Genomic DNA, 26,092 nt, shown 5'->3' with positions numbered 1-26,092 from the left:
TAAGGAGTGGTGGAGACAGTGGTCTGAGGAGGGGCCTCCCTGGGCCCGGGCCTGGCACCTGGGCGTACCCTCTGCCAGGGCTGGAGTGGTCCCCAGGCTGCTCTGAGGAGCCTGCACACAACCCTTGGCCTTGGGCGCCCAGATGTCCAGGCTCAAGTCCCCGGAAGCAGACCCAGGATGAAGTGCATCTTCATGGGTGGGGCTGGCGGAGGGTCTGTCCTTGACTGGTCCAGAACCAGGGCGGGCAGCTAGGAGCCCCGGGACCCTCTGAAAGGAACTGGGGGGCCGGCTAGTCATCAGCCCGCCCAGCTGGCTTCCTGCCTGTCTCCCCAGCTCTGCTGGCTGTTGGTGGCTTCCCCAGGCTAGAACCCCCACCTGGTGGGCACGAGACCCGGTCCCCTCCCACCCCCAGCCCCCACAAGGCATACCCTGTGCCCTCGGCTGTGTGTGCCGGACTTGGCCTCTGGGTGCAGGTTCGTCCCCTGCTGCAGCCCACACTCCCAGCTGCCATCATGCTGGCCTGGTCCTGGTCCAGGTCCAGCAGGTGAATAAGGCCCAGCTGCCCCGGGGGCCACTCAACCCCACCCGCAGGCTTCAAGCTGTGTGACTGTGTGTGAGTGTGGGGGGTGCCACTAACTGCCTGCAGCGCAGATTCAGACACGTGGGCAGTTCATTAGGGAACAATCAAGACAGCATACACTTAAGAATGAGGTTCTGCCGGGCAGATTCTGCTGGGAGCTTTGGAGGAGGTGGAGGGGGGAAGGCAGGGGGAGACAGATGGGTGAGTAGGTGGGGCTGGGGGAGCCCAGGGCCTGGTTGGGAGCCCCAGCCTCCCGTGGTGGCAGGATGGAGCTAGATAAAGTTGCCTCCCTTGCTGCGTGGCCGGAGGGTGGGAGACCACTGCCCCAAGCCACCTGGAGCCAGAGGGGCACTGAAAGCCCTCAGGGGTGATTTGGGAGCAACATGCAAGGCCCACGGTAGGCGTGAGATGGGGCACGCAGGCGCAGGCGAGGGAGCAGGGGACAAAGGCTCAGCACGGGGGCAGGGGTGGAAGTGGCAGTGTCAAAGCCGTCCTGGCTGGCTGGCCCAACACCCCTGAAAGCACCAGCACCACCTCCTGCCCCTATCTTGGGGAGTTCAGGCAGCATTTCGGCGCCGTGGCTCAGCAGTCCCCGCGTACAGGCATTTTTGATGTTTCCCACGTTCCCTTGAGATCTGAGCTCGGCCAGAGCACAGGGGACCTCCTGTCTGAGTGTGATGGGGGAGGGTCTCCATCCTCAGAGTCCCTGGGCCACTGAGGACTCCTGCAGGCTCCCCAGGGGCCTGACCCTCCCCACGTTTCTAAAAAAAGTATTTATTTTTGGCTGCGTCGGGTCTTAGTTGCAGCACGCGGGCTTCTCTCTAGTTGTGGTACGCGGGCTCTAGAGTGCGTGGGCTTAGTTGCCCCACGGCATGTGGGGTCTTATTTTCCCAACCAGGGATTGAACCCACGTCCCCTGCGTTGGAAGGCGGATTCTTAACCACTGGACCACCAGGGAAGTCCCCTGACCCCCCTCTTGTCACCCCTGGAAGAGGCTCGCAGTGAACAGCTTTCCTGCTGCTAGTGCTGGCGGGCTCCCAGGGACGGGAACCAGGCTGGCTGGTGGGCCAGAGGGGCTGCAGGCCGGCAGCGCTCTCCCGAATCATCTGCTCGCTTTGCAAGATTGGTAGATGATCCCCCAACAGCTTCCAAACACACCCTGGTCGCCAGGGACCAGGAGCGAGGAGGCCAGAGAAGAAGGCAAGACTCGGGACTCGGGGGTGGGGTTCAGAGCTTATGGTTTATTGACGCGAGCACAGAGGCCCGTGGGACTTGTCCCTTGGATGGGGAAACAGCCACCCTGTCTGGGAACAAGACCTCCTCGCACAGAACACCACTTCCAGGAAGCGCACCAAGATGTGCACGGATAAACCCTGCAAGGCCGCAGGTGCATTTGGCAAAGCTGTGGAGCCTCGGGGAAGAGCGCAGGCCTCCGGGGCTGCCCACTTGGGGCTGCAGCCAGAATCAAACCCAATAGCTCATTCTGCAAAGGCCCACTTGGTCTCCATTTGGCTCGGGTCGGGGCCAGGCCCAGGAGCAGCGCAGCTGTATCCCCACCCTCTGAATACTGCAGACGTGGCCAGGACACCTGAGTCCACGGTGGAACTCTAGCTGCAGGGGAAGGGGCAATGGGGGGGGGCCACATGATGGCCCAAGGAGGACAGGGGTCGCTAGGTGACCCAGGACCCCAGACAGACAGCCTGTGCTTCTCCTGTGAGGCCTGCCCCCCGTCGCTCTTCCCCCTGAAACACACCAGTTCCTAGTCCTGGATGCTGAGGATGGGCTGGGTCAGGGAGGCCGCGTTTCCCCCTGGGATTTCGGCACTGTCGCTGGCCCCTCTCCTGGGCCTCCCCCACCCCTGCTGCCTGGGAGCAGCCCCACCTGTGAAAGCAGGGCTCAATAGCTCTGGCTTTTGTTTTCCATATAAGGAAGGCGCTGGCATCAGTAGCTTGATTCTTCCCCAGCCCACTTACTGTTAAGAATAGATACTAATAATACTTAATCACCCCTCCCTGCTGGGGGGGGGGAGGGGCCCTTAGTCCTGGCAGCATCGCCCCAAGATGCCCCGGTTTGCCCAGCACCTCCGGAATTCCAGTGGCGGCTGCACAGACTCAGTGCAACAGACTCAGTACAGAGGGGACACTGAGGCCCAGGGACGCACAAAGATAATGACCGAGTGACAAAGCTGGGGCTTGAGGAGGCGACCAAGGTTTCCAGACCAGTGTCCCTGGCTAGTGGCCCTCTTGGGACTATGACCCGAAGAGGAAGTGGGCCAGGACTCGCAGAGGCTGAAGGTGTCCAGTCCAGAGGGGAGGATGGCTCTGTGCCCAGGCGGTGCACGAGGCAGGGCTCCCTCAGGCCCCCACCCCAACCTGAGGGCTGGCTGATCCCTGTCCTGGGAGGGGCCGACGAGGGGGCCTCTGGCTCCCAGAAGGCGGGGCATTCAGGTTAGCCAGAGCAACACCTGGTCACTGGGCCACCAAAGCTGCTCTCTGAATTGTGACCATGCTAAAGATGCTTTCTACCAGGAGCCCCTGAGCACGTGGTCTCAGCCGCTTCATCCCTGCTGGGACGGGGTGGGGGGGAAACGCTGAGCCTGCAGGTGGCATCCCCCTGCTTCCTGGGGACTGGCCTTAGGAGGGGCTCTCACCACCCTCCCTTCCCTGGGTGACGGGGGCAGAGACTCCCTCAGTGCAGCCGGGATCAGGGCGCGCCCTGCACAGCCTGTCCTGGGCCCTGCTACTGCAGGTGGACTCTGACCGCCTCCATAGGACCCTGCAGCCTCAGGGACCCGGCGCCACGCCCCCTCAGTGACATCCTCTAAAGCCTCAGCTAAGCCACCCACTGACCTTCCCAGACCTGCCGGCCTCTGCCTGTGGCAGCCTGCCCACCACAGGAAGCCCAGGTCCTCCCACCAGGTACCCCTCTCCCTGGGCCTTGACCTCTGCCTGGAGCCCTTGCCCGGCCCTGCGCTTCCAACCCTATACCCACTCAATGGGAGCCAGCAGGCAGGTGGGCTGCAGGCAAAGCAAGGCAGCAGGGGCCACCACCCACAGGCAGAGAAGGACAGACTCCCAGTGGCATCCCCCCTGCCTCCAAACACAGCCGGAGACCCTCAGGCTGCCTCGGCCTTGCAGAGCCCTTTAGGTGTGTTTCCTGTTGAAACCAGTTCAACTACCAACACACATGACCTTCTGGAACATTCCAAACAGCAGCAAGGACCCGCCCACTGGCAGAGCTCAGTCCCTCAGCCTGGGGTCCAGTCAGAGACGTGAGAGGCAGGGCCACAGTCACCCCGACTCTGGAGCCCCGAGGCCCAGCCCACGTTCTCATCGGCGCGTCACAAAGGCAGAAAACTCTTCCGGGAAGAATTCTGGCCAAAATTATACCATTCTGACAAAACAAATCCTGCTTTTGAAAAAACTGAAACGTGCTATCGGAACCAGTCACAGGCCCGGCAGTTCCAGCCTTGCCTAAAGCTAGCTGTTTAAGGCACTTGAATGGCTTATTTATACCACCTGGAAAAGTGTGTGTTTCAATCCTGATTTAGGGGAAAAAATCCAGTAATACTGCAAAAGAAGTTTCTCAAAAAAAAAAAAAAAAAAGCAATTCTTAAGTTTTCTAAGGAATAAAATAAGTGCTGAGCTCTGCTTAAGTTATATGACACAACGGGTCCTATTGGCACTGACAGAACAAGGACAAAACCTGAAATACTGCTTCTGAATTAGACTTTTCCCCGGAAAAAAAAAACCACAAACAAGACACACGTGTCTTTGTCTGAGCGTTCCCTCCCTGGTGCACGAGGGGTGAGCGGGAACCAGGGAGGTCACTGGTGGGCACCGCAGATCAGACCCCTGGCGCCGGCCCCCTTCCCCATGAGGCCACCCTCCCCACTTGGGAAGCCACTTGGCTTGGCCAGGACCTGCTGGGCACCAAGACCAGCCAGGAACATCAGTCCATACAAGCCCTCCCAGTAACGGGCAGTGAGGAGCGGATGGGAGAACTTTGCTGGACACCCAGGGCACTGGAAAATGTCTGCGGCTCCTGGTTCTGCCCAAAGGTCCCACACACAGAGTCCTGCTACCCTGCGAGCATGCCCAGTGTCTTTGGTTTGGCTGTGGCCGCTGCCTGTAGCCTCTGGTCCCACCCCTGCCCGATGGGGCCCAGAGCCTGTCCACTTCCTGGGCCCCTTCTCCTCCGTGAGGTCTCCTTCTTGGGCTTCCTTTGGACATCCCGCCATCCCACTGTCACCCCATCTGCTGTGAGCAGGCGATGCCCCTGGCAGCCACCAGGATGGGGTGACGCAAGCAGGGCCAGAGGCCGTGGGTGGTGTCGCCTGCCCACCTCCTGCCGTGTCCTAAGGCATCCGCGGGGGAGGATCATGGGGGTGGGGGGGCCCGGACCTCCTAGCTTCTCGGCACAGCGTCAGTCTCTGGCTCCAGCAGGTCTCGGGGGTCCCGGAGGAAGACCACCATGACTGTGATGTTGTCGTGGGAGCCCCGCTCCCGGGCGGCAGCCACCAGCTCCTTAGCCACGCGCAGCCCGCTGCCCTGCTGCCCGACCAGGTGGCTCCGCACGAGGCCGGCCACCTCCTGGTGGGGGACCACGTCGAAGAAGCCATCGCAGGCCAGCAGCAGGTAGTCCTCGGAGCCCGTCAGCTCCCGTGAGGCCGTGTCCGCCTCCCCAGACACGTAGGGCTTCTGGAAGACGTCCCCTGGGCGCGGGAGAGAATCGTGAGGGCCACGCCCCTGCTGCTGTCCCCTCCCCAGGCCCTGGCCTGCCTGTGGCCACCCTGCCTACAACACAGGGTGAAAAGGTAGCTTCGCAGGGTGCCAAGTGCTCCAAAGGAACAGAGCAGGGCGATGCGACAGACTTGCCCTGTGTCCCCACGGGCAGAGTCAGAACCCAGCAGGGCCAAGGGCAGCCCCCTACAAGAGCTGTCTCACTTCAGAGGGGACACAGGCTGAGGATGCTGTCCGGGTGTGGCCCTGGCCCTCCCCAGTCCCTGCGCTCCCTGCGCACCCAACGGGCGCCTCAGCCGAGTCGGGATGCTGGCTCTGCCTCCCATGCACCCTCTCCCAACCCCCTATCGCAGGAGAGAACAGGGCACAGCCTCGCCCGATCCTGCCCTGGGCTTCTCTCCTGCTCAGGCCTCCCCTGAGGGCTTCCCGCTGGTCCTCCTCGCCCACTGTGGCCCACTTCTCCCCAGGGCACGAGCCAGACATGTTGCTCCCTGACACGGAGCTGCCCAGTGGTCCCCTCTCCAGTCCTGGTCCCCTTGGAAGGAGCCTGACCCTTCCTGGCCTCCACGTGGGCCACCTCCCGGGGTCCAGCTGTAAGGAAGGCACCATGTGTGTCAAGAAGCACAGAACATTTCAGGAGGCTTGGAGGGGCCGGGGCCACATCTCAGCGTGTGGTGGGGGAGCAGGAAGGGAGCGATTTCTCAGCCCTGGAGGGAGGTCTGAGCCCCAGACCAAGGCCCGGCAGCCACAGGAGAAGACAGGGTGGGGGAGGGGGTGCCGTTTTTCTCACTTTTTTTTTAAGATAGAAAAAAGAATGAATCATCAGCGTGAAAGGTGGGTAGGGGAGGGTGAGCCTCATTTATAGACTGTCTATTAAAAATTACCTTTAGCACATACAGTAACTGCCAAGGGTTTCCTCTTAGATCTTTCTCAGAAACTGTTTTAATGAATATAACTTAAGCTGCAATTATCTGTGCAGGATGCAATCTTCCAAGGTGGCTACACCCGTGCTCTGGATTCACCAGAGCCCTTTTGCAATCTGACTGATGAGCAGGTGAGGCTGCATTCCCAGACCGCCCGGTGAGCACAGTCCCGGGCCCTGGGGCCCCCTCCCACCCCCCTCACCTCCTTACCGATGGCTCTGGAGACGGCCAGGGTCCCGTTGACCCTCCAGCAGTCCATGTGGGACACGAAGCCACCCAGTGCCTCGATGCGGTCCTTCTCGTCCTGCGGAGACAGCCAGGGTGGGCCGGGTAGGCCGCGTGTGCCGATGGGGTGCCCGCGCTGCCCAAGGGGAGACCAGCTGGTTCCACGGCAGCACTGGGAGCCGCGGCTTTGATCAACGCCCAAGGGAAGCCTTAGTGAGGCAGTGAGAAATGATGAACAACCTAAATCATCCCAAAGATGCAGGAATGGCTAAGCAGGTGATGGTGCCAACGAAGACGGACGGCCAGTCCCCGAGCAGCCTTTCGGGGTCCAGGAAATGCTCACGGCAGCAGAAAGAGCCAGAGCCCTGGGGTCCAGGTGGGGATGCTGTGCCTCCCTCAATGGACCAAGCGTGTGTACCTGCAGCCACTCTGCAGGGCTAGATGAAACCTGAACCAGGCCCTGGACGAGCCCTGTGCCCCTGCGTTCCTGTCCTTCTCACCCCACCCCTACCCCTACCCCCATCCAGGCGCTGTCCAGCTCCACAAAGGACGATGGTGCTCCAGGCCTAGAGGACAGCACAGAGGCCTGGTCTAGCCATGAGTCCTAAAAACCGTTCGGTCCTATAAACTCCCCCGAAGGAGAGGTTTCCCAGACGTGAGCCTGCTGCCTGAAGGGCGGTAACACAGCGTCTGTGCTGGAGCAAAACCCCATTGCCCCGTGCCCTCCCCTGTGGCTCCCACCTCTGTTACCTCACCTGTACAAGGCTGGGGCATCCTGGGGCTCGGGGCACCCCTATCTTCACCTCCTGTCTCCCGGGACACCTACCGCCTCGGCTGCCCTCTCACCTCATCCTTCCCACCTGCCCGAAACAGCTTCCCCAAGGGCAAGCCCAGAGCTGGTGGCCGGTGGGTGGGTTCCCAGTGGCTTGGCTCAGCAAGGCTCCCTGCCCAATGCTTCCTCTCACCAGCCCCACCTCCTGCCCACTCGCCCAGGGCTGAGGGGCTGAGTGGCTCACCTGTGCGCTGCCCAGGCAGGTGGCCGTTCCTCCTATGCTCCCTGCCACAGGGCTGCGCTCTCCTGCTTCCCCCCTACCTCTGATGGGACTCGCCCAGTCTCCTGCCACACCCTCCCCACTGCAGACCCTGCAGCTCCACGCGTGGCCCCCGGGCCCATATCCCCAGCCCCTCCAGTCTTCACGGGGTGTCCCGCCAGCCCCCGCACTCCCAGGGAACATCCCAGCCCTCAGACCCAAAGCTCCCCGAGCTCCCCGGCCCTCAGACCAAAGGCATCACCACCCTCTTAGAGGCCCAAGGCCTCTCTGGCTCCCCATCCCAAAGCCTGGCCTCCCTCTTCTCTGTCCCTCCTGACTTGACAGGCAGGTCCTCCCCACAGCTGGCCAGCGACTACAGTGGCGTCTTTGTGACCCAGGCCTCAGCTTGCCCTCCGCTGGTCCGATCATTCCAGAAGCCATCAGATTCCTTACAAAGTGCCTCCTGCCCCAGGAGCAGCGGCCGTGAGTGCCTCAGTGGCCGGCCCTGGCTTAACCTGCTCTCTCCTGGACTCCAGGCCTGGCCTGCCGGGCCCACACCTGCCTTGGGATCCAGCTCTGCCTCCTTCCCTCTCATTTCCGCATCTCCCAGCAGCTTGTCCATGCCCTGCAGCTCTCAGCCCCAAGTCTGGTCCCTTCCAGCTCCGACTCAGCGTCACCTCCTCCCCCACAGCCCAGGTGGCTGACCACTCCCCACCTGTGTGCAGGAGAGGACCCTGCCCGTTAACTCCACTTACTGCGCCGCCTGCTGGGCAGAGGGCCCAGCTCTCCCCCGCAGCTCTGGGCTCCATGTTGCTGTGACAGGAAGGGCTCACGCGGGATTCCTGCCAGCTAAAGCCCCAAGCGTTATGGGACCCCCAGCCACTCGAGTCAGGCGGGGAGCCCTCCCCTGGAGGAGCACCAGGAGTTTCCTGGGAAGATGGTCCAGGGCTCCTTTACGTCCTAGTCCCCCTGACCGTCTGCCTGCCCGGGGGCCCCTTACCTGCCGCTCAGGTCTGTGTGGCTCCATCAGCTTCACCACCTGCCCCTGCTGCACCAGGACCACCTGGGAGTCCCCGAGCCAGGCCACGTGCAGGGTGTTCCCGGCGATGAGCGCGCACACCCCTGTAGTGCCGCTCTGCAGCCGCTGCAGGGAGAGGGCGCACATGGGTGAGGATGGCGAGGCCGCCACAGGCACACGCCCCACGCTGGCCAGACACCGACCCCGGAACAGCGCTCAGAGGGAAACAGGAACAGACCGATGCACGCAGGGACCACGCAGCAGGAAAGGGGCATTTACATCAAGTCAGCAGAGCAGGCTCTGCTGTTTCACGGTGTCAGAAAGCAGACAGGTGGGTGTCTGGGGAGCAGTGGGGCGGGGGCGGGGATGACCAAAGACAGAAGAAACTTTGGGGGTGATAAATACATGTTACCATGGTGAGGGGCACACGGGCATAGACACATGCCAAAACCTACCAGACGGTACTCTTTGGACAAGTGGAGTCTCTTATATGTTAATTACGTGTCGGCAAAGGTGTTTTTAATAATACAGCCTAAGCTAAACACCTCTGCTTCAGAGACTCCTTTCTTGACTATGAGCAGCGGCCCTGAGCTCCCGGGTGGCTGGGCTCCCACCTCAGTCTTAGACCTGGAAGGTTTTCTGTTTAGATTCAAATCCAGCCTTGTTGATTCTGGTGAGGTCTGTGTTCAGAGCATCTGATGACAGTGCCTCCTGCCCCCACTACGTCTCCTCCTGAGCCTTGTCGATGGGGCCAGGCCTGAGCTCTCTGGGCCTGTTTCTCCATCTCAGAAAGGGACACGATCTTAGTATCCACCCTGCTAGGAGCACCCCCGAGGTTCCGAGGTGAGGTTCAGTGGGCAGTAAGGTCACAGAGGGACCGGATGCGTCCTTTCTTCTTTCAGAAACAAACACCTCATCGCGGTAACTGCCGACACCAGCAGCCTAGAGAGACCTGCCCGGGGGGTGGTGTTTGGGGGGTGGGGAGCATCAGGTGGACCACGTGTTGCTGCTTCCCATTATTGCCCTTCGACGATGGTGCATTTTTCACAAATTGAAGGTTTGTGGCAACCCTGCCTCGAGCAAGTTTATCGTCACCATTTTTCCAACAGCATTTGCTCACTTCCTGTCTCTGTGCCACATTTTGGTAACTCCTGCGATATTTCAAACTTTTTCATTATTATTATTCTCTTTCATGGTGATCTGTGATCAGTCATCTTTGATGTTCCTACTGCAAAAAGATCATGACTCGAAGGCTCAGATGATGGCTAACATTTTTTAGCAATAAGGTGTTTTTTACAGTACGTGTGTTGTTTTAGATGTAATTCTGCTGCACGCTTACAGATGAGGGTACAATGTAAACATAGCTTTTATCTGCACTGGGAAACCAAAACATTCATGTGACTCGCTTTATCCCAATATGCACGTTACAAAGGTGGTCTGGAACCAAACCCGCAAGATCTCAGAGGTCTGCCTGTATCGGTGCTGTGTTTTGTTTTCTGTACTTTACGATGTTTAGACAAATCAAGGGCCTTCTGAATCCTGAAGAAAGTACTCCTCCCAGGGCTAATTCTTAAAGAGAGCAAATGTCTCGCCAGGGAGTGTGCCTTTTCTGCACAAGCCAGGTGGTCTGAGCCCATGTCCTCAGCCACCTCCTTGGTCCCTTGCCAGGCCAACATCTCCCTGGCCTGGATGGCTGGGGACCACCCCATAGCCCAGAGCCTGTCAGGCTTATTCAAACCATCTGGTCCTCAGCTTGTGACGTGCCTGCCTACGGAAGTCACGTTGAAGCCTTGGGGTCACGCTTTCCTCTCTCTCGGCCTCCTGGCTGACCCTGGTGCTCCCCGTGTGGCCCTGCGTGGGGTGGCGTCTCCTCTTGGGAACCACAAGGCAGATGCCTCTGCATCTGTCATCCCAATGTACCTGATTAGGAGGAAATCCTGGGTGCATTTTAAGACAAGCTGCCCTTCCCCGTAAGGCCCTCACACCCTCTGCTGGAGCGGGGGCAGCCTCACACTGCTTCTATTCAAGCCCCCTTCCAGGCACGAGTGAAAGGACACGACTGCCAGCAGGGCTGAGCGAGGGCCTTCTGCCAGCACCAGCCACTTCGGCTTCCTTCCCTCTGCGAGGCCTGGCCCCTCTGGCCCCACTGCGGTTCTCACCTCTCGCCTGGCTTTCCAAAGGAACATCTCATCGGTGCAGCGGAAGGCTGCTCGCAGGGCCCCCGTGGGGTCAGTGGGCAGCTCCGGTCGGTGGGCAGCGACAGCGTGCACGTGCACAGATGCGTACCTCGCGGCATCCACCCCTCCGTGCCCATCGAACACGGCAAAGTAGGCACGGTCCACAGAGTCCTGGGGGGGGAGCGTGGTGGGGGTCACAGTCCTGCCGGCCCTGGGCCTGACTGAGGCCGCAACCTAGCCAGAGACTCTGGTCTGGGGGTGGAGATGGGCACTTCTGGGACAGGGTGTGGCAGGACAGCACGGTTTCCACCACTGGACAGGCTACGTCGGGGGGTCTGGGAGAGGATGACCCTCGGGAGCCTCAACTTATGCTCTGGGCCCAGCTGGGGGGAGCATGGGATGAGGGGAGAGGTGCCAGGTGGCTCCCAGTGGGTGGGGAGAGCAGGCTCAGCAAGCAGGGGTCCAGGTGCATGTGGTGCTGGGGCCTCCCGTTCCTTAGCCCCTCAGCCGGGAAAGCCAGGGGCTGGGGGCTGCCCAGGCCCAGGAGCGCTGGGACCTGGCCCCCTGACGGCAGCCGTGGTCATCCCTCCTGTCTCGGCTCCAGCAGCCAGCCCCGCTCGGCACCCAGGGTCCTCGCCCGACCTTGCAACCTCCCCCTTCCCGCCCGGCCCTCCCTGCCCAGGCAGAGCACTCACCGATAGGCCAAAGAGCAGGTTGAAGGCAGGGAGGCACACGTGCCGGTCCTCCATCCTGCGGCGGGCGTTGCGGATGGCGTGCACGGAGACCAGCCACTGCCGCTGTGGGACCCGGGCAGCCACGGGCACCTGCTTCTGCCACTGGCTGCACACTTCCCAGAGCCGGTCAAAGAGGCTCCGCGCCAGGCCCACAGCGTCCAGCACTGAGGGGCAGGACAGGGGGCTGTTAGGGAAGCGCCACCGCAGGCCCTTGGGGGCTCCCCACTCTCCACGCCTTTCCCATGGCCCCTGTAGCCCGTCGCCGCCCAGGGCCTCCTGAGCACAGCAGCCTAAGAAACCGCGCGGACAGCCTGTGTCATCAGCATGAGAAGTGTCTGGTTTGGCAACACACACAAGGAACACCTCCCCCCCACAACATGGCAAGGCCACGCCCCTCACGGGAGCCCACCCCAAGGAAAGAGCCGGATATGCAAAGATAATTTAAAAACAAGTACAGAATCATTTATAATTGTGTATTAATTAGAAATAATATACGTCTAACAACAGAGTAAATTATGGTTTGTTCTCCCGGCAATGAATTAAGCTGCTATTTTTCACAACTAAACACGTAACTGCCATTCGGCCCAGCAATTGCACCCTGGGGCTCGAATCCCAGAGAAATGGAGACTAGTTCATGTGAGACATGCGCCCGGTGGTCCCAGAAGTGTTATCTGCAACAGCCAAAAGATGGAATCAGCCCAGACATCCTTTAACAGATGAACGATAAACTCCCAAACATCGCACCCCGAACAGTGTTCACAGGAAGGAAGGAAAGAGCTACTGACACACAGAGACCTGGGCGAATCTCAGGGAACCATGCTCAGTGAAAAAAGCCAATCCCGTGTGATTCCATGTATACGCATCCTTGAAACGACAAGATTACAGAGATGGGTGGCTGTCAGGGGTTAGGGTGGGGAGGGGGTATTAGGGTAGCCATAAAGGTAACATGACATCCTTGTGGGATGAGATTACGTCATGATCCTAGTCGTGATATTTCACTAGTTTTCGAGATGTTACCATTGGGGGAAACAGGATAAAGATGCAGGGGGTCCCTCACTGTTATTTCTCACAACCGCACGCGAGGCTATGGTTACCTGAGTTTAATTTTAAAAAGTTAAAGGGTGAAACAGAAATAGACTTTGCAAGCATATGAGATGCTCATGTCACGACATTAAAAAAAATTGATATTAAGAAAAAATGTGGGGCTTCCCTGGTGGCGCAGTGGTTAGGAATCCGCCTGCCAATGCAGGGGACACGGGTTTGTGCCCCGGTCCGGGAAGATCCCACATGCCGCAGAGCGGCTAGGCCCGTGAGCCACAACTACTGAGCCTGCGCGTCTGGAGCCTGTGCTCCGCAACGGGAGAGGCCGCGACAGTGAGAGGCCCGCGCACCACAATGAAGAGTGGCCCCCGCTTGCTGCAACTGGAGAAAGCCCTTGCACAGAAATGAAGACCCAACACAGCCAAAAATAAATAAATAAATAAATAAATAAATAAATAAATTTATTTAAAAAAAAAAAGTTTAAAGAAAAAATGTGAAAAAAAAAAGAAAGAGAGGAAATTACACATATGGTTTGATCATGAGAACGTGAAAAGCCTTCGACCCGCTTGGGCCCAGAAGAGGCGGGAAAGGCATAAACCCCATAAGGTCAGCAGTGGGCATCCGCAGGGCTGGGTCTGTGGCTGAGGCTTTTCCTTAAGGACACTTTTTTGTGCTTTTCCCATATTCCACTACAACCAGGAGCTGGTTTTAAAATTTGTCCATAAATGCTTTGCTACTTCTCCCTTCGAGAATGGGGCCTAATCCCCTCCCCTTGAGGGCAGGAAGGAGGACCTCGGCCCACAGACTCCCCAGGCCGCTCAAGGGAACTGCTCGCTGGGGCAGGGCGGGGTTGTTGGAGGCTCCACCTGCCCGGCCACACAGAGGTCTCAGTCACACCTCCGCCCTCAGGAGTTGATTCTTTTTTTTAAAAAATTAATTTTTATCTGTGTTGGGTCTTAGTTGCAGCATGCGGGATCTTTTGTTGCGGTGCGCAGGCTTCTCTCTAGTTGTGGCGTGTAGGTTTTCTCTCCAGTTGTGGTGCGTGGGCTCCAGGGTGTGTGGGTTCTCTCACTGAGGCGCATGAGCTCAGTAGTTGTGGCGCTCGGGCTTAGTTGCCCCGCGGCATGTGGGATCTTAGTTCCCCGACCAGGGATCGAACCTGTGTCCCCTACATTGGAAGGCAGATTCTTTACCACTGGACCACCAGGGAAGTCCCAGGGCAGTGATTATTATAACACCCGAGTGATGCCAGTTTTGCAAGAATGGCTTCGAGAGACTGATTTGACTGTGTTTTACTCCCATGACAGGGGTGAACCGTTGAGGGCGGCGGGCCCAGGCCTGCTTGGAGGGCAGGGCCGGCCGAGATGTCCTTCCCCTTCCCCAGCCCGCAGAGCCCCCAGGCCTGGCTCTAGGGTGTCAGCCGCGCAGTTCCTTCCCGCCAGCAGGTGGCGCTGACTTCCCGCTGGACGTGGGCGGGGCTGGCGGGGCGCCCCTTTGTGGGCCGCGGGCAGCAGGCTCTGCAGAGGACAAAGGCGGTCTGTCACCCGCACAGCCTCAGGGCAGGAATTCGGAGCTGGGCTGGGCTGGGCTGGAATGCAGCCGGGCGGGGAGCCAAAGAACAGGGTGGGGGGCGAGGCCACGTGTGTCCCCCCTCCTGGCTCTGCCCTCCATGTGGCATTAATGCTGAGTTTAAAGGGACATAACTGGATAGTAATTACGTGAGTGGTGGAGGTGTCAGGTAACCATCTGCAATGCATACATGGACTGACTGGACACATTGTGCACTTAAATTACACAGTTACAAGTCAGTTATGTCTCAATTAAAAAACAAACAATAATAAAGCAACACAGTCCAATAGGAAATGGCAAAGGAGGGGAAATCTGCTGAGGCTCCGGCTGCCCCCGCCACCCCCCACCCAGGGCTGGACCCCAGGACCCACCCTGCTTCTCTGCATCCCGACAGGCCCACAGCCCCGCACCTTCTCCAGCAGTGTGGAGGAACTGAGACCCTGCTCAGGCGGGGCTCACCCAACACTCTGCCAGGGCCTGGCCCACAGGCCCTCACTCTCTGCAGTTCTGGTCCAACGTGAACCGACTTTTGGATGGAATACAGTTGGAAGGAACTACTAGGAAAGGGACAGAAAGGCCTGCAAAACAAGGGCCCTGCCTGATCCGAGGCTCATTCCCATCCTGGGCTCCTCTGGCCGCTGACCGCTGTTCCAGGAGCAGGACACAGGTCTCTGTGGCGCCTCCCCAGGCTCTCAGGGACCCTGGAGTCTCCACCTGACAAGGGTCCCAACCTGGATCAGCTGAGACACGGCCCGAGCTCTGGGTTTTCTACCACTGGACCCCAGGGCCGGTTCCCGCATCACCACCCACTTGTCACCCGCTGAAGTGGAAGAGCGTGTGGGTGAGGCCCGTTGGCACCTCGGGCTCCTCCTGTGTGACCCGGGACAGGGCTGTTTGTCTCCCGGGCTGCGGCGCTCACGCCGCTGGCTCCACGCTGGGGAGGTCTCTCCCCGCATCTGGGCTCTGCCACCCTGTCGTGAGCACATGAGCCCGGCGCTGCCCACAACCTCCCTGTCTGCCAGCAAAACGGGAAAGGAAAGGGGGGCCAGGTGAGCCCTGACGCTCCCCTGCAGCCTGGCCCCCATCTGGCTGGAGAGTGTTGCCCAATAAGCCCAGGGCCCCAAGAGGGAGAACTCACGGGTCACAGGGGCCTCCTCCTCCTCCTGCTCCAGCAACTTCCTGAACTCAGAAAGGTCCGTCTGCAGCAGCTGGGAAACTGCCTCGTGGGCCAGGCAGGCAGCAAGTGGCGGCGGAGCGCTCCTGGGGGCACGAACCCGGAGTGAGGGGCTGGCTCCTCAGCAGGATCCAGCACCCCAGAGCCTGCCCCACACTCCAGGCAGAGACCCCCAGCCCCTTTCTGCTCCCGGAGGCCCTTCCAGAGGTAGGGGTGACCGCTCACACTCCACGTGCACCCACGACAGGCAGCTCGGCCTCTGGTCCTCGTGCAGCTGGACGGCCATCCACGCAGTACCATTTATGGGGCCCTCACTGGGGCTGGTGGGGAGGGGGAGTCACAGACGTGCGAGCTGCCTCTGTTGGCCTCAGTGGCCAGGCCAAACTGCCCGACGTCCAGCCTTATACCAGCTCCTGGTCCCCAATACCAGCTGGGGACCCTTGGGGGTTGGGGAGTCCTATAAGCTGAACTGTGTCTCCCAAAATGTGTATGTTACAGTTCTAACCCCCAGTGCTTCAGAATGTGACCTTACTTGGAAACGGGGTCGCTGCAGATACAATGAGTTAAAATGAGGTCCCACTGGAGTAGGCTGGGCCCCTAATGCAGTAATGCTGGTGTCCTTATCGAAAGGGGAAATTCAGACAGAGACCCACAGGGAGATGCCCTGTGAAGGTGAAGACTGAGCCTATAGCCGAGGACCTCCAGCAACCGCCAGAGGGACCAGCCCAGCCGACATCCTGCTCTGGGACCTCCAGCCTGCAGAATCCTAAGACAATACGGTTCTGTTGTTTAAGCTGCCCAGCCCAGTGGTGCTTTGTCACGTACGCCCCAGGAAAGGAATCCAGGGAGCGTGGGACCCATGGGCAGTGTCTGGAAGATCAGGCTGTGTGCAGCCCAGGGGGTCCCTGGGCAAGGCAGGCTGTTGGGACAGCTGGTGAAGGGGAACCTGGGGAGGCAGCATGACCTTGGTGTGGCTTGAAGAGAGACATGATACGATCCAATTGGGCTTTTTAATTTTTATTTTATTTTTTTATTTTATTTTATTTTTTTTGCACTTTGATTATTGTGCTTTGCTTTACTGCACTTTGCATACACTGCATTTTTTTTAACATCTTTATTGGAGTATAATTGCTTTACAATGGTGTGTCAGCTTCTGCTTTATAACAAAGCGAATCAGCTATACACATACATATATCCCCATATCTCTTCCCTCTTGCGTCTCCCTCCCTCCCACCCTCCCAATCCCACCCCTCTAGGTGGTCACAAAGCACCAAGCTGATCTCCCTGTGCTATGTGGCTGCTTCTCACTGGCTATCTATTTTACATTTGGTAGTGTATATATGTCCATGCCACTCTCTCACTTTGTCCCAGCTTACCTTTCTCCCTCCCTGTGTCCTCAACTCCATTCGCTAGTAAGTCTGCATCTTTATTCCCGTCTTGCAATTGGGCTTTTTTAGACCTCCTGGCCTCATCTTGGAGGGTGGGCCTGGCAGTGGATGGGAGGGGACAGAGCAGGCATTGGGCAGGGGACCGGGCGGGTCCGCAGTGAGTCTCAGGTTCCACTGAGGTCAAGAGGCCTGTGGCCAGTGGGCATGTGGTCTGGGTGGATGAAAGGGGTGGGGCAGAGAGCGGCCGGAACAGCTGGAGAAGTGGGGTGACCCCAGGGGTGCCACCTGGGGCCGAGTCTGGGAAGCAAGACCTCGATGGCTGCTTCCAAGGTCAGACAGGCTGTGCAGAGCAGAGCTGAGGGTCAGCGCAGGCAGGAGTGGGAAAGCAAACAAGGGGGATGGGAAGCCTCCAGTACGGGACAAGAGGGACACTAGGCAGCTCCGGGAGGTCGGGGGGTGGAGACACCGAGGCCAGTGGGAAACATTATAGGAAATTCTTTCCACAGGCTCCAGGGCCTGCCCGCCTAGCCCCCAGCCTCGGGGGCCCGCTCCAGCCACGAAGGCCCCTGGCTCCCCGAGTATAAGGGGTGGCTCCATCCCCCAGCTGTCCCTGCAGTCTCTAGGACTCATCCTGCATCCTGGCCTGTCCCTGAAGGCTGGGCCGGGTGGGTGGGCACATCCCTCTGGGTGTCCCTGGTGTGTGTCTACAGATGGCCTTAGGGATCTACTGGGATGAATCTGTCATTTTTTAAAATGAGATAGTGACTCAGGGGAGCAGCCTCTGGACCTGCCTTTAAAAAACAACCAGCCATGGACTTCCCTGGTGGTGCAGTGGTTAAGAATCCACCTGCCAATGCAGGGGACACGGGTTCGAGCCCTGGTTCGGGAAGATCCCACATGCCACAGAGCAACTAAGCCCATGCGACACAACTACTGAGCCTGTGCTCTAGAGCCTGCGAGCCACAACTACTGAGCCCACGTGCCACAACTACTGAAGCCCGCGCACCTAGAGCCCATGCTCCGCAACAAGAGAAGCAACCACAATGAGAAGCCCCAGCACCGCAATGAAGAGTAGCCCCTGCTTGCCGGAACTAGAGAAAGCCCGCGCGCAGCAACAAAGACCCAAAACAGCCAAAAATAAAAATTAATTAATTAATTAAAAAAAAAAAGAAAAACAACCAGCCAAGTCATGAGAAGTGCGTTCCTCTGCCGTGTGGGGATTTCCTGCCAGCCTCTGGGATTTCCTTTTTCAGGGCGGGGAGAAGTGCACCTCTGCTCCCGGCGCTGGGGGCAGGGAGGTGGCTTCCGGCCATGGGGAGCGGACAATGCCTGGATGTGGGCCCCAGCCTGGCTTCCTGGCCGCCCTCCCGTCTCATCCAGGGGTGACGCCCGGCGACCCGAGGCCCCTAAAGATGCCAGCGATGCCTCGGAGACCAGGACTAGGTACCCAAGAAATAAGAACCGCTCTTATCTGGCCACTTTGGGGTTTCCAAGGAGCCTCCAGTCTAGAAGCAGAAATGAAAACGCACATCAGTGGCTACAGTGTCAGGGACGCACCACTTAGGGACCTGAGAGGTGACCGCTGACCACAAGGGGAGGATTGGAGGTAAATCACCGCAGCCCCAACCTCGTGATCTGACTTCTGAACAGTCTCACGCAGGATTCCAGTTACAACCCGAAAAACCCTGCGGACCAACACATTCAGGCCTGGATAGCCAAGAGCCTGCACACGAGCTGCTGGGACATGCGGGTAGGGGCCCTGACCGCCAGACGTGTGTAGACGTGTGACACGTGTGACATGTGTCTACACAGTAAAGAAATACTGTGACAAAAATAAATCCATTAAAATGGCTGGAAAATATGAGACTTTAAAATACCACGTTTTAACATCCTTCAAGGTTGGGAATTCCCTGGCTGGTTAAGACTGTGCTTGCACTGTCGAGGGCCCAGGTTCGATTCCTGGTCAGGGAACTAAGATCCCGCAAGCCGTGCGGTGGAACCAGAAGAAAAAAAAAAAATCCTTCAAGGTGGATTCATGGGGGGCCTACAGGGGCCATGGGAGCCCACCTGCACCACCCCTGTCAGCCTCAGGCTCTGGGGCTGTGAACCCTGGCCTCTTGCCGATCACCGATGGTCTCAGGCCTGCTATGTTATCTGCTAATTAACGGGAGCTCAGTCACCCCCTGTGCTCAGGGCCTGGCGCTCTCCCCACCCCCCAGCCTCGCCCGCTGCTCAGCCTTGAGGGGCCCTGCTCTACCTTGAGAGTTTCCCCCTACTTGAGGGGGAAACTTGAGGCACTCGCCCTTCCCCATAACTAAACTCACCCCCCAAGGCCCTGCCTGCAAGAAGGTCCTCTCGCCCTCCTCATGCCTGGCAGGGGCACCAGCCCTGCCCAGTGGCTGCTGGGGATCCAGGGCCCCTCAATGTTCCTTCTGTCCCCCAAGTGCCACTGTGGTGCCTGGTGGGCGCCAGGCCCTCCCTCCTCTGCGCTCCCAGCCCCTCGTCTCTCCCATATCCAGGCCCCAGACCGCCAACGTGGCCTCGTCAGGCCCCAGGCCCGCTCGGCTCCACTGATCTGCTTTATGCCACCTGCCTCTGAAATATTTTCCCAAAGCAAAACAAAGCAGCCCGCATCGCCCTCTGCACACACCACACCGAGGGACAGGTCACCGGCATTTCCCCCGAGCTCCACGGATGCGGCCCTGGAGTGGGCCCGCAGCCTTTACGTTCCCATTGCTGACTGTTACGGGGCCTCGGGTCCCACCAAGCAGGTGCCCCGGCGGTGCGAGAGGGTGGGGCTGACCTGCCACGAAGAAAGAGCACTCGGGGACACGGAACACCACCGCAGAGGCCGGGGCGTGTCCCAGCACAAGGGGTAACCCAGTGACTAGGGCTGGTGGGTGCGGCCCCTGGGGAGGGACGAGGTTCACAGGAGCCAAGTGACCCACCAGCCCTCACCCACGAGCCTCCCTTGTGGCTGCTGGTGGCGCACGGCTCCCCCGACACCTGCCAAGCTGGTCGTGTCCCTCTCTGAACCTTGTCTTCACGGCCTGTGAAACGGGGACAGTGCCACCACCTCTCAGGTCTTGGTGGCCAGGGGACTGCCAGGCCTCAGGCCAGTCTCTTAGCCTCTGCCTCCCTGACTGCGAGACAGGATAGAAATGGGACCTACCGCTAGCACCCATCAGGGGTTGAACTGTGTCCCCCAGAAAGGTCCGCTGAAGTCCTAACCCAGTGGCTCAGGACGTGACCTTGTTTGGGATTAGGGTCTTGGCAGGTATAAGATGAGGTCACACAGGAGCAGGGCCCCTAATCCAAAAGGACTAGTGTCCTTACAAGAAGACGAGAAACACAGACAGACAAGGAGGACGCCTGGTGACAACAACAGCCAGTCTGGGGTGATGTGTCTACAGGCCAGGGCACACTCAGGACCAGGCGACACCAGAAGCTAAGAGGAAGGCCTGGAGCGGCCCTGACTTCCGGCCCCCAGGACAATGAGACAGGGCACTTCTATTGCTCTAAGCTGCCTGGTCTGTGGCGCTTGGCGGTGGCAGCCCTGGGAAACCCACGGGGCTGGCAGGGGAGTTCTGCGCAGACCAAAGTCAGCAGGAGCGGAAGGCAGGGGGTGAAGGCAGCCAGGGTCAGGGTCGTGCCCTGTGCTCCCCTCCCCCTTCCATCCTGGGCCCCTGTCCCGGCACCCACACCGCTCACCTGCTGCTCAGGAAGCCCATGGCCAGCTCAGCCAGCTCGCCTTCCACCTCCTCCTGGCTCAGCATCGTCCCTGGGACCTTCCACGGCAAAGGGCTCTCCGGGCCCAGCGGGGCTGGGAAGTCGCGGAGGAGCACGTCCAGGAAGCTGGGGTTCTCCTCTGCCTTCTGGCTATTGTGCTGTGGGGTTTCCGAGGCCATGCCCAGAGCATCCCGGGGGGATGCTGCCGGGTCGTTGGTCTTCATTCTGGGGAGAGACGTGAGGGTTGGCAAGAATACAGTCGATCGGCGCCCTGAGCTGTGGGTAAGCGCACCCTCGCCCTACAGCGCTGAGTGCCTCACTTTCTCTGCTTCCCCTTGAAGCATTGAGGGGCAGGGGCGGCACCAAGCCCGGGGCTCCAGGCAGAAGAGCGGGGCCACTGGGCCTCACACACAGTTCCGGGGCCCACGTGGGAGGGACAACCCTGAGAGGGGACTGGTGGGTGCGAGGGAGCCCAGAGAAGTGGCTTCAGGAGACAGAGCCCGGGGCAGAGGGATGTCCTGAAGGAGGAGGAAGGCATGTTCCTGTCAGAGGACGGCCGGTGTGGCCAGAGGCAGGCAGGAGAGGGACCCAGGGCCAGGCCATGGAGGCAGGTGGATACGGCCAGAGCAGGGGTTCCACCTGACCCCGGACCTGGGCAGCAGGGAGGTGAGGAGGTGATGCCACTGGGCCTGGGAGCCTGGAAGTCATGCCCAGAGGGGGGCAGGGCTACCTGACGGCACGGTGGCAGGGTCATCGTACAGAGGGCGTGTGGGCAGGAGGGAAGCAGAGGGTTAACCCAGGAGAGTCAGGGCCTTTGGGACATGGTCAAGCCTTATAAGTCCTCTCAGGAGGAGTCCCAGGCCTCCTGAGGCTTAAAAGGTTTGTCCACGTCCACAAACGCCCCGACTATCCTGGGCTTCAAATGGGCTGGAGGATGGGGGATACAGGGGGCTCACTGCCCACTAAGGATCAGAGCTCCTAACTCAGCACAAGTCTCCTGGAAGAACAGAGACAGGACACAGCAGACAAGCAGGCACGGGGGCGAAGGGGAAGGGGAAGCAAGATGTGTCATCAGTGGAGGGTCTGGAGGGCAAAGAGTGAAGCGTAAAGGGAGGTAAATTAAGAAAGAGGGAATTCCCTGGAGGTCCAGTGGTTAGGAGTCGGCGCTTTCACTGCTGGGGCCTGGGTTCGATCCCTGGTTGGGGAACTAAGATCCCACAAGCCATGTGGCACGGCCAAAGAAAGAAACACAAAACCTCTCTCATCTGTCAGAGAGGAGAATTGGAAGTTAATTTCTTGAAGTAGACACACATGAATAACGCAGAAACTGGGGCGTTTGTGATGGAAGGTTCTGGGGACAGGCTCCCACTCATGGCCATCCCTCCTGTCTGCTCACAAGTGAGTGCCACAACACAGCTCCAGGCCGCAAAAAACAAACAGGGAAACAAATGAAGGACATAAGATAAAGAACAATCACGTGAGAGCAAGCCAGACACCGCGTTATAAACATGAGGGTTTGAGACTGTGAGATGGGGGGCCGGGCCGGGCGCCGTGGGGGTGGTAAGGGCGGGGAGGAGGCAGCCAGGCCGGCCTGAGCCAACGATAAACAACAGGAAGGTGGCGTGAACTTCCCAGGAAGCTCGGACACCCTTGGGCAGGGAAAGAGGCCAAGCTGCCTCTTCCGCCTGTGAAATGCTCTGGCCTGTTGCATAGAGGAGAGAAATGTGAGTGATGCAGAGCTGCCCCAGGCAACACTGGCCCCAGCTCCCCTGCAATTGAGTCCAAACAAATACTCGAGGCCCTGATATCGCTGCACGCTCATTAGATACGTGATTGGGGTCAAATGGTGCTCACTGACCTCCCAGGGCGCACGGGAGGGCCCACAGCCGGGAGGGCCCACAGCCGAAAGTAAAGCACCGAATTCAGGCCCTTCAGGCCCTTCACCTTCGACCTCGCTGATGGTGGTGGGGTTTTTTTGGGATGCAGGGGCCTCCTTCTTGCCTCCCAGCCTTGGGATGCTGTTCCTTGGGCCTGGACCCCAGTCCTGTGAGTCTGTTTCTCTGGGGGTTGGGAACCCCTCCCCTCTGCAGCATCAAGGCCTGGTCTCCGCTGTGCCCCTGTGCCCACTGCCCCATGCCCAGGCATGACTGCACCTGAGGGGTGCGGGCTGCTACTCTCATGGCCTGGCCCAGCCCCGCCTTTGCTGGACAGGTGGGCATCACCAGGACCTACCAGGCTTGTTTTCGCATAGCCTGGCAGAACAAAGGGCCAGGAAATGAGCCGGGACATGGCTTTCCTTCTCTGGGGCCAGCTGAGGTAAGGGACAAGAGTAACTTCCTTCCTTGCCATCTTCTTCTCAACCAGCTCCTGGATCTGTGGCCTACCCCAGCTGATATGAGCCTGGGGCCCGAGATGACGGCGGGAGGGAGAAATTTCTGCCCAAAGGGGCCCAGAGGCAGCCCTGGGAGGGTTAGGAGGGGCAAGGGCAGGACCATAGCCCTGAGCTCTCCCAGGACCAACTGAGGAGCTGGTCAGGAAGGAGGGAGGCCAGCAGGCAGGCAGTGGGATGGGGGGATGCGGTGGAGCTGGGCCTGGTGTGGGGGTCCTGACCAGGGAGCTGGTGAGAGGCTGCGGCAGGGATGCGGGGGAGACTCCTGCATGAGGGCCTTGGGGGGGGCCGTGGGAGGGACACTGGGCCGCCAGCCCCCACTGCCACCTGCTCCACCGGTCTGGCCAAATGTGGCCCGAGGCCAGGTCCTCCAGCTCCTGGAACGACGCCCCTCTGCACTGCTCATCAGCAGGAATAACGGTGCTGCAGCTAATACCCGCCAGGGGACTGCAGGGCCGCCACCCTCTGAGCGCACTTCCCTTGCCACCTCTTCTTACACCCCCCCCCCAATACCCCGTGTTATTACCCTCACCTTTCAGGCAGGGCGTCAGCGAAAGGGCCAAGTTACCCAGCCAGGGTCCCAGTCAGGCCAAGGTGGGACTGCGGAGCCCGGCTGCTAACTGGACGGAACCCTGCCCACCCTTCATGGGCCGCCGACCCTGGGGCTGGCCGCTCCCAGGCCCCTCTTTCATTTCTGTGCCCATCGCCCAGGTGCAGCCCTGAGAGCTCCGGCCCTGCCTCTGCTGAAATCCCCACACCTGGGGCACAGCCGTCTTCACGGCTCTATAGTACTTCTGCTCGCATCTGACTTGTAAAAGCCCATTTTTTTTTTCCATTTAAAATATTTATTATCCTCCAGTTTAACCGTTTTGACTTCGAAGCTCAACCAATGTGTGTTTGTACAACTGTGTTTTTCTCGGCGGTATGGACAAGATACTTGTCAAGTCCTGTTTGATTTCAGAACAGGAGTGAAGAGAGAAACAGCAATCTTTAGGAAGGGAAACTGCATCACTGTTACAAAAATATCTATTCACAGTTAAACGTTTTTCTGCAAGTAGAGAGCCTTATTCCTTCATTCATAAACAAACACTGGGAAGAGTATGGCAGAAACCTTTCCAGATCTTTTCCCACATATGTATTTTTTTTCTTTTTAAAACACTTATGGTAAACTATACATAACATACAATTTATCATTCTACCCTTTTAAGTGTACAGTTCTGCTGCATTAAGCACGTTCACATTGTCGTGCAAATGCCACTTTTTACAGGCTTGACTTCTCACAATATTATAAGCTGTACTCCCACACCCGGTCTCTCGGCTGTACCACGGCCCTCCGTGCAAGGCCCCTTTGTGCACAGCTGCTGGCACGTGTGGGCAGAGGGAAGATGTTGGCCTCCTCCCAACACCCCCCTGTGGATGGTGTGGGCTGGGAGGTGCAGCCTGAGGCCTGGCCCCTTGAAAGAGGAAGCTAAGACAGTCTGCTAAAGGTGGTGGGCAGCAAACAGGTCCTAAGGACAGGGCTGGCTTCAGGCCATATCGCAAAGGAATTCTAGGAATGAACGTGTGGAGGTTTGCAGAGTGGTCTGCATCCTGTTTACCTCTCACAACTATGCTGAGTACACGCTGTTGGACTCAGCCAGGTTGCAATAAAGAAACAGACTCAGGGAAGGTCAGCAACCTGAGGCCACACAGGCAGGAAATGGCAAAGCCGGAATCAGGTGGGGTCTTCCCATGCCTTTGTCACTTCCAGCTCAGTTGCAGGAGGAAGAGTGAGCTGTGACAATAGGCCGGATATGGCACAAAAGCCAGCAGTGAGCTTCATGTTCTATCTCCCATGGTGGGAGCACAACTCACCCACAGAACTCGCGCCAGGGAATGTTATTAGGATGTGTCACTCAGGACGTGTCACTCAAGACATGTGTCCAGCTGAGTGGAAGGCTGCGGGGAGGAGTCCATCACCACTGACTAGGCCCCACTATGTTAAGCCCTGCACTAAAATCCCTACAATCAGCTGCCATATCTCCCTGTTGCACAGAGAGGCTAAGGGCCTTGCCTGAAGTCACACAGCTGCACTGCTGGAGCCATGGCCTCCCTACCGGAGGTTCAATCTCATACGCGTCTCGCTAAAGCTGCTGTAGCCCAAGCATTGGCTTTAACTAAAACACCTTAAATACGCTTAGGGGAGGGCCGGGTGGGGGCAGGCCAGGGGTGGCGGCACTGGGGCAGAGCTGCAGTCCGGCAAAGGTGCGGGGACTTCTGGGGTAAGGGTCTGGGCAGGGGCCCGACCAGATGCTCCCGTTGGGGCGGAAGGGAAGGAGGAACTCCAAGCAATGGGGGCGCGTCAACCCTCAGCACCCCATCCTGCTTCACGGCCCTCGGCCCCCCGGCTCGGCCACACCCCCGCGGGCCCAAACCCCACCGCTGCACCCTGGGCACGCAGCCCCCAGGCCCGCCCCGGGCTCCCCGGGTCCCGGCTGCCGCCCCCGCTCTGCAGCCCCCACTCGGCTCCCAGCCCCTCGCGGCTCCCCATCTCGGCCTCCCCAGCTCCCCAACCCGCCCCTGCACCCCTGGCGCCGCCGTCGGAGCCTCCCCCGGCGCCGTCAGCCCACCACCCGCGCCCCGCGGCACCCCGGGTCCCCACGGTCCTCACCTGCCACTCGGCCGCCCGGCGCCCTCTAGCAGCTCCTAGCCGGCCCCGCCCACTTCCCGTCCGGCCGCCGCGGGCGCCGCGCAGGCGCAGTCGGGCCCAGGCTGGCGGGGTCGGCTTCTGCTGCCCCCTGGCGGCCCGCTGCGCGCGCCGGCGGCCCCACTCGCCGGGCGAGTGCACCTGCGGCCTGCATCCCGGCCATTGCGGCAGGTCTCTACCTGTGGTGGCTGTGTAGATGGGGCGGTGTCCAGAAATTAGGCAACTTGCGCAGTCAACAGACGGTTAGCAGCAGAACAGGGATGCGAGCCCACACTGCCCAGGGCCCACGACACTTTTAGGAACGGTTAGCTTCCAATGGCCACAAACTCACACACATTTAACATCTACAGGTCTGGAGATCAGAAGCCCATAAGGTCTCAATGGGCTAGTTCAAGGGTCATCAGGGTGCCTTCCTTTCTGGGGGCTCTAGGGGAGAACGTTCTCCCTCCTTTTTCAGCTTCTAACTGCCCCGTCCCTTGGCTCATGGCCCCTCCCACCTTCAAAGCCAGGACTGAAAAGACCCTTGTGATGACCTTGGGCCACCCAGATGACCCAGGATAATGTTTGAAAGTCAGATGAGCAACCTTAATCCCACCTGCAGCCCTGATTCCCCTCCACCACGTCACCTAACAGCACAGTTCCAGGGACAAGGACCTGGACATCTTTGGGGGTCATTTTTCTGCCAC

At 59.3% G+C, this 26,092-nt stretch overlaps 1 protein-coding gene across 1 annotated transcript; it reads right to left on the bottom strand.

The window, feature by feature from the left end:
* Positions 1-1,808: 1,808 nt before the first annotated feature.
* On the bottom strand, positions 1,809-25,450 carry PPM1F (protein phosphatase, Mg2+/Mn2+ dependent 1F). The gene is made up of 8 exons (XM_068562712.1): positions 25,371-25,450; positions 20,314-20,556; positions 15,179-15,300; positions 11,392-11,594; positions 10,679-10,867; positions 8,502-8,645; positions 6,456-6,549; positions 1,809-5,294 (listed from the first exon to the last, which is right to left on the bottom strand). Exons 2-8 carry the CDS (start codon positions 20,553-20,555, stop codon positions 4,987-4,989), a joined length of 1,302 nt encoding a protein of 433 aa, XP_068418813.1. The 5' UTR covers position 20,556; positions 25,371-25,450; the 3' UTR covers positions 1,809-4,986.
* Positions 25,451-26,092: the final 642 nt, after the last annotated feature.

Source organism: Eschrichtius robustus, chromosome 14, assembly GCF_028021215.1.
Source record: "Eschrichtius robustus isolate mEscRob2 chromosome 14, mEscRob2.pri, whole genome shotgun sequence".
NCBI lineage: Eukaryota > Metazoa > Chordata > Mammalia > Artiodactyla > Eschrichtiidae > Eschrichtius > Eschrichtius robustus.
Note: the sequence above shows the minus strand (reverse complement) of the source record. Positions and strands in the feature narration are given on the sequence as shown.

Coding starts and splice junctions, on each gene's coding strand:
- PPM1F (XM_068562712.1), bottom strand. CDS start 20,555: ATGAAGACCAACGACCCGGCAGCATCCCCCCGGGATGCTCTGGGCATG. Junction 10,868..11,391: donor ACCTGCTCTTTGGCCTATCG/GTGAGTGCTCTG, acceptor CTCCCCCCCCAG/GACTCTGTGGACCGTGCCTA. Junction 8,646..10,678: donor TTTGGAAAGCCAGGCGAGAG/GTGAGAACCGCA, acceptor CTCTCCCTGCAG/CGGCTGCAGAGCGGCACTAC.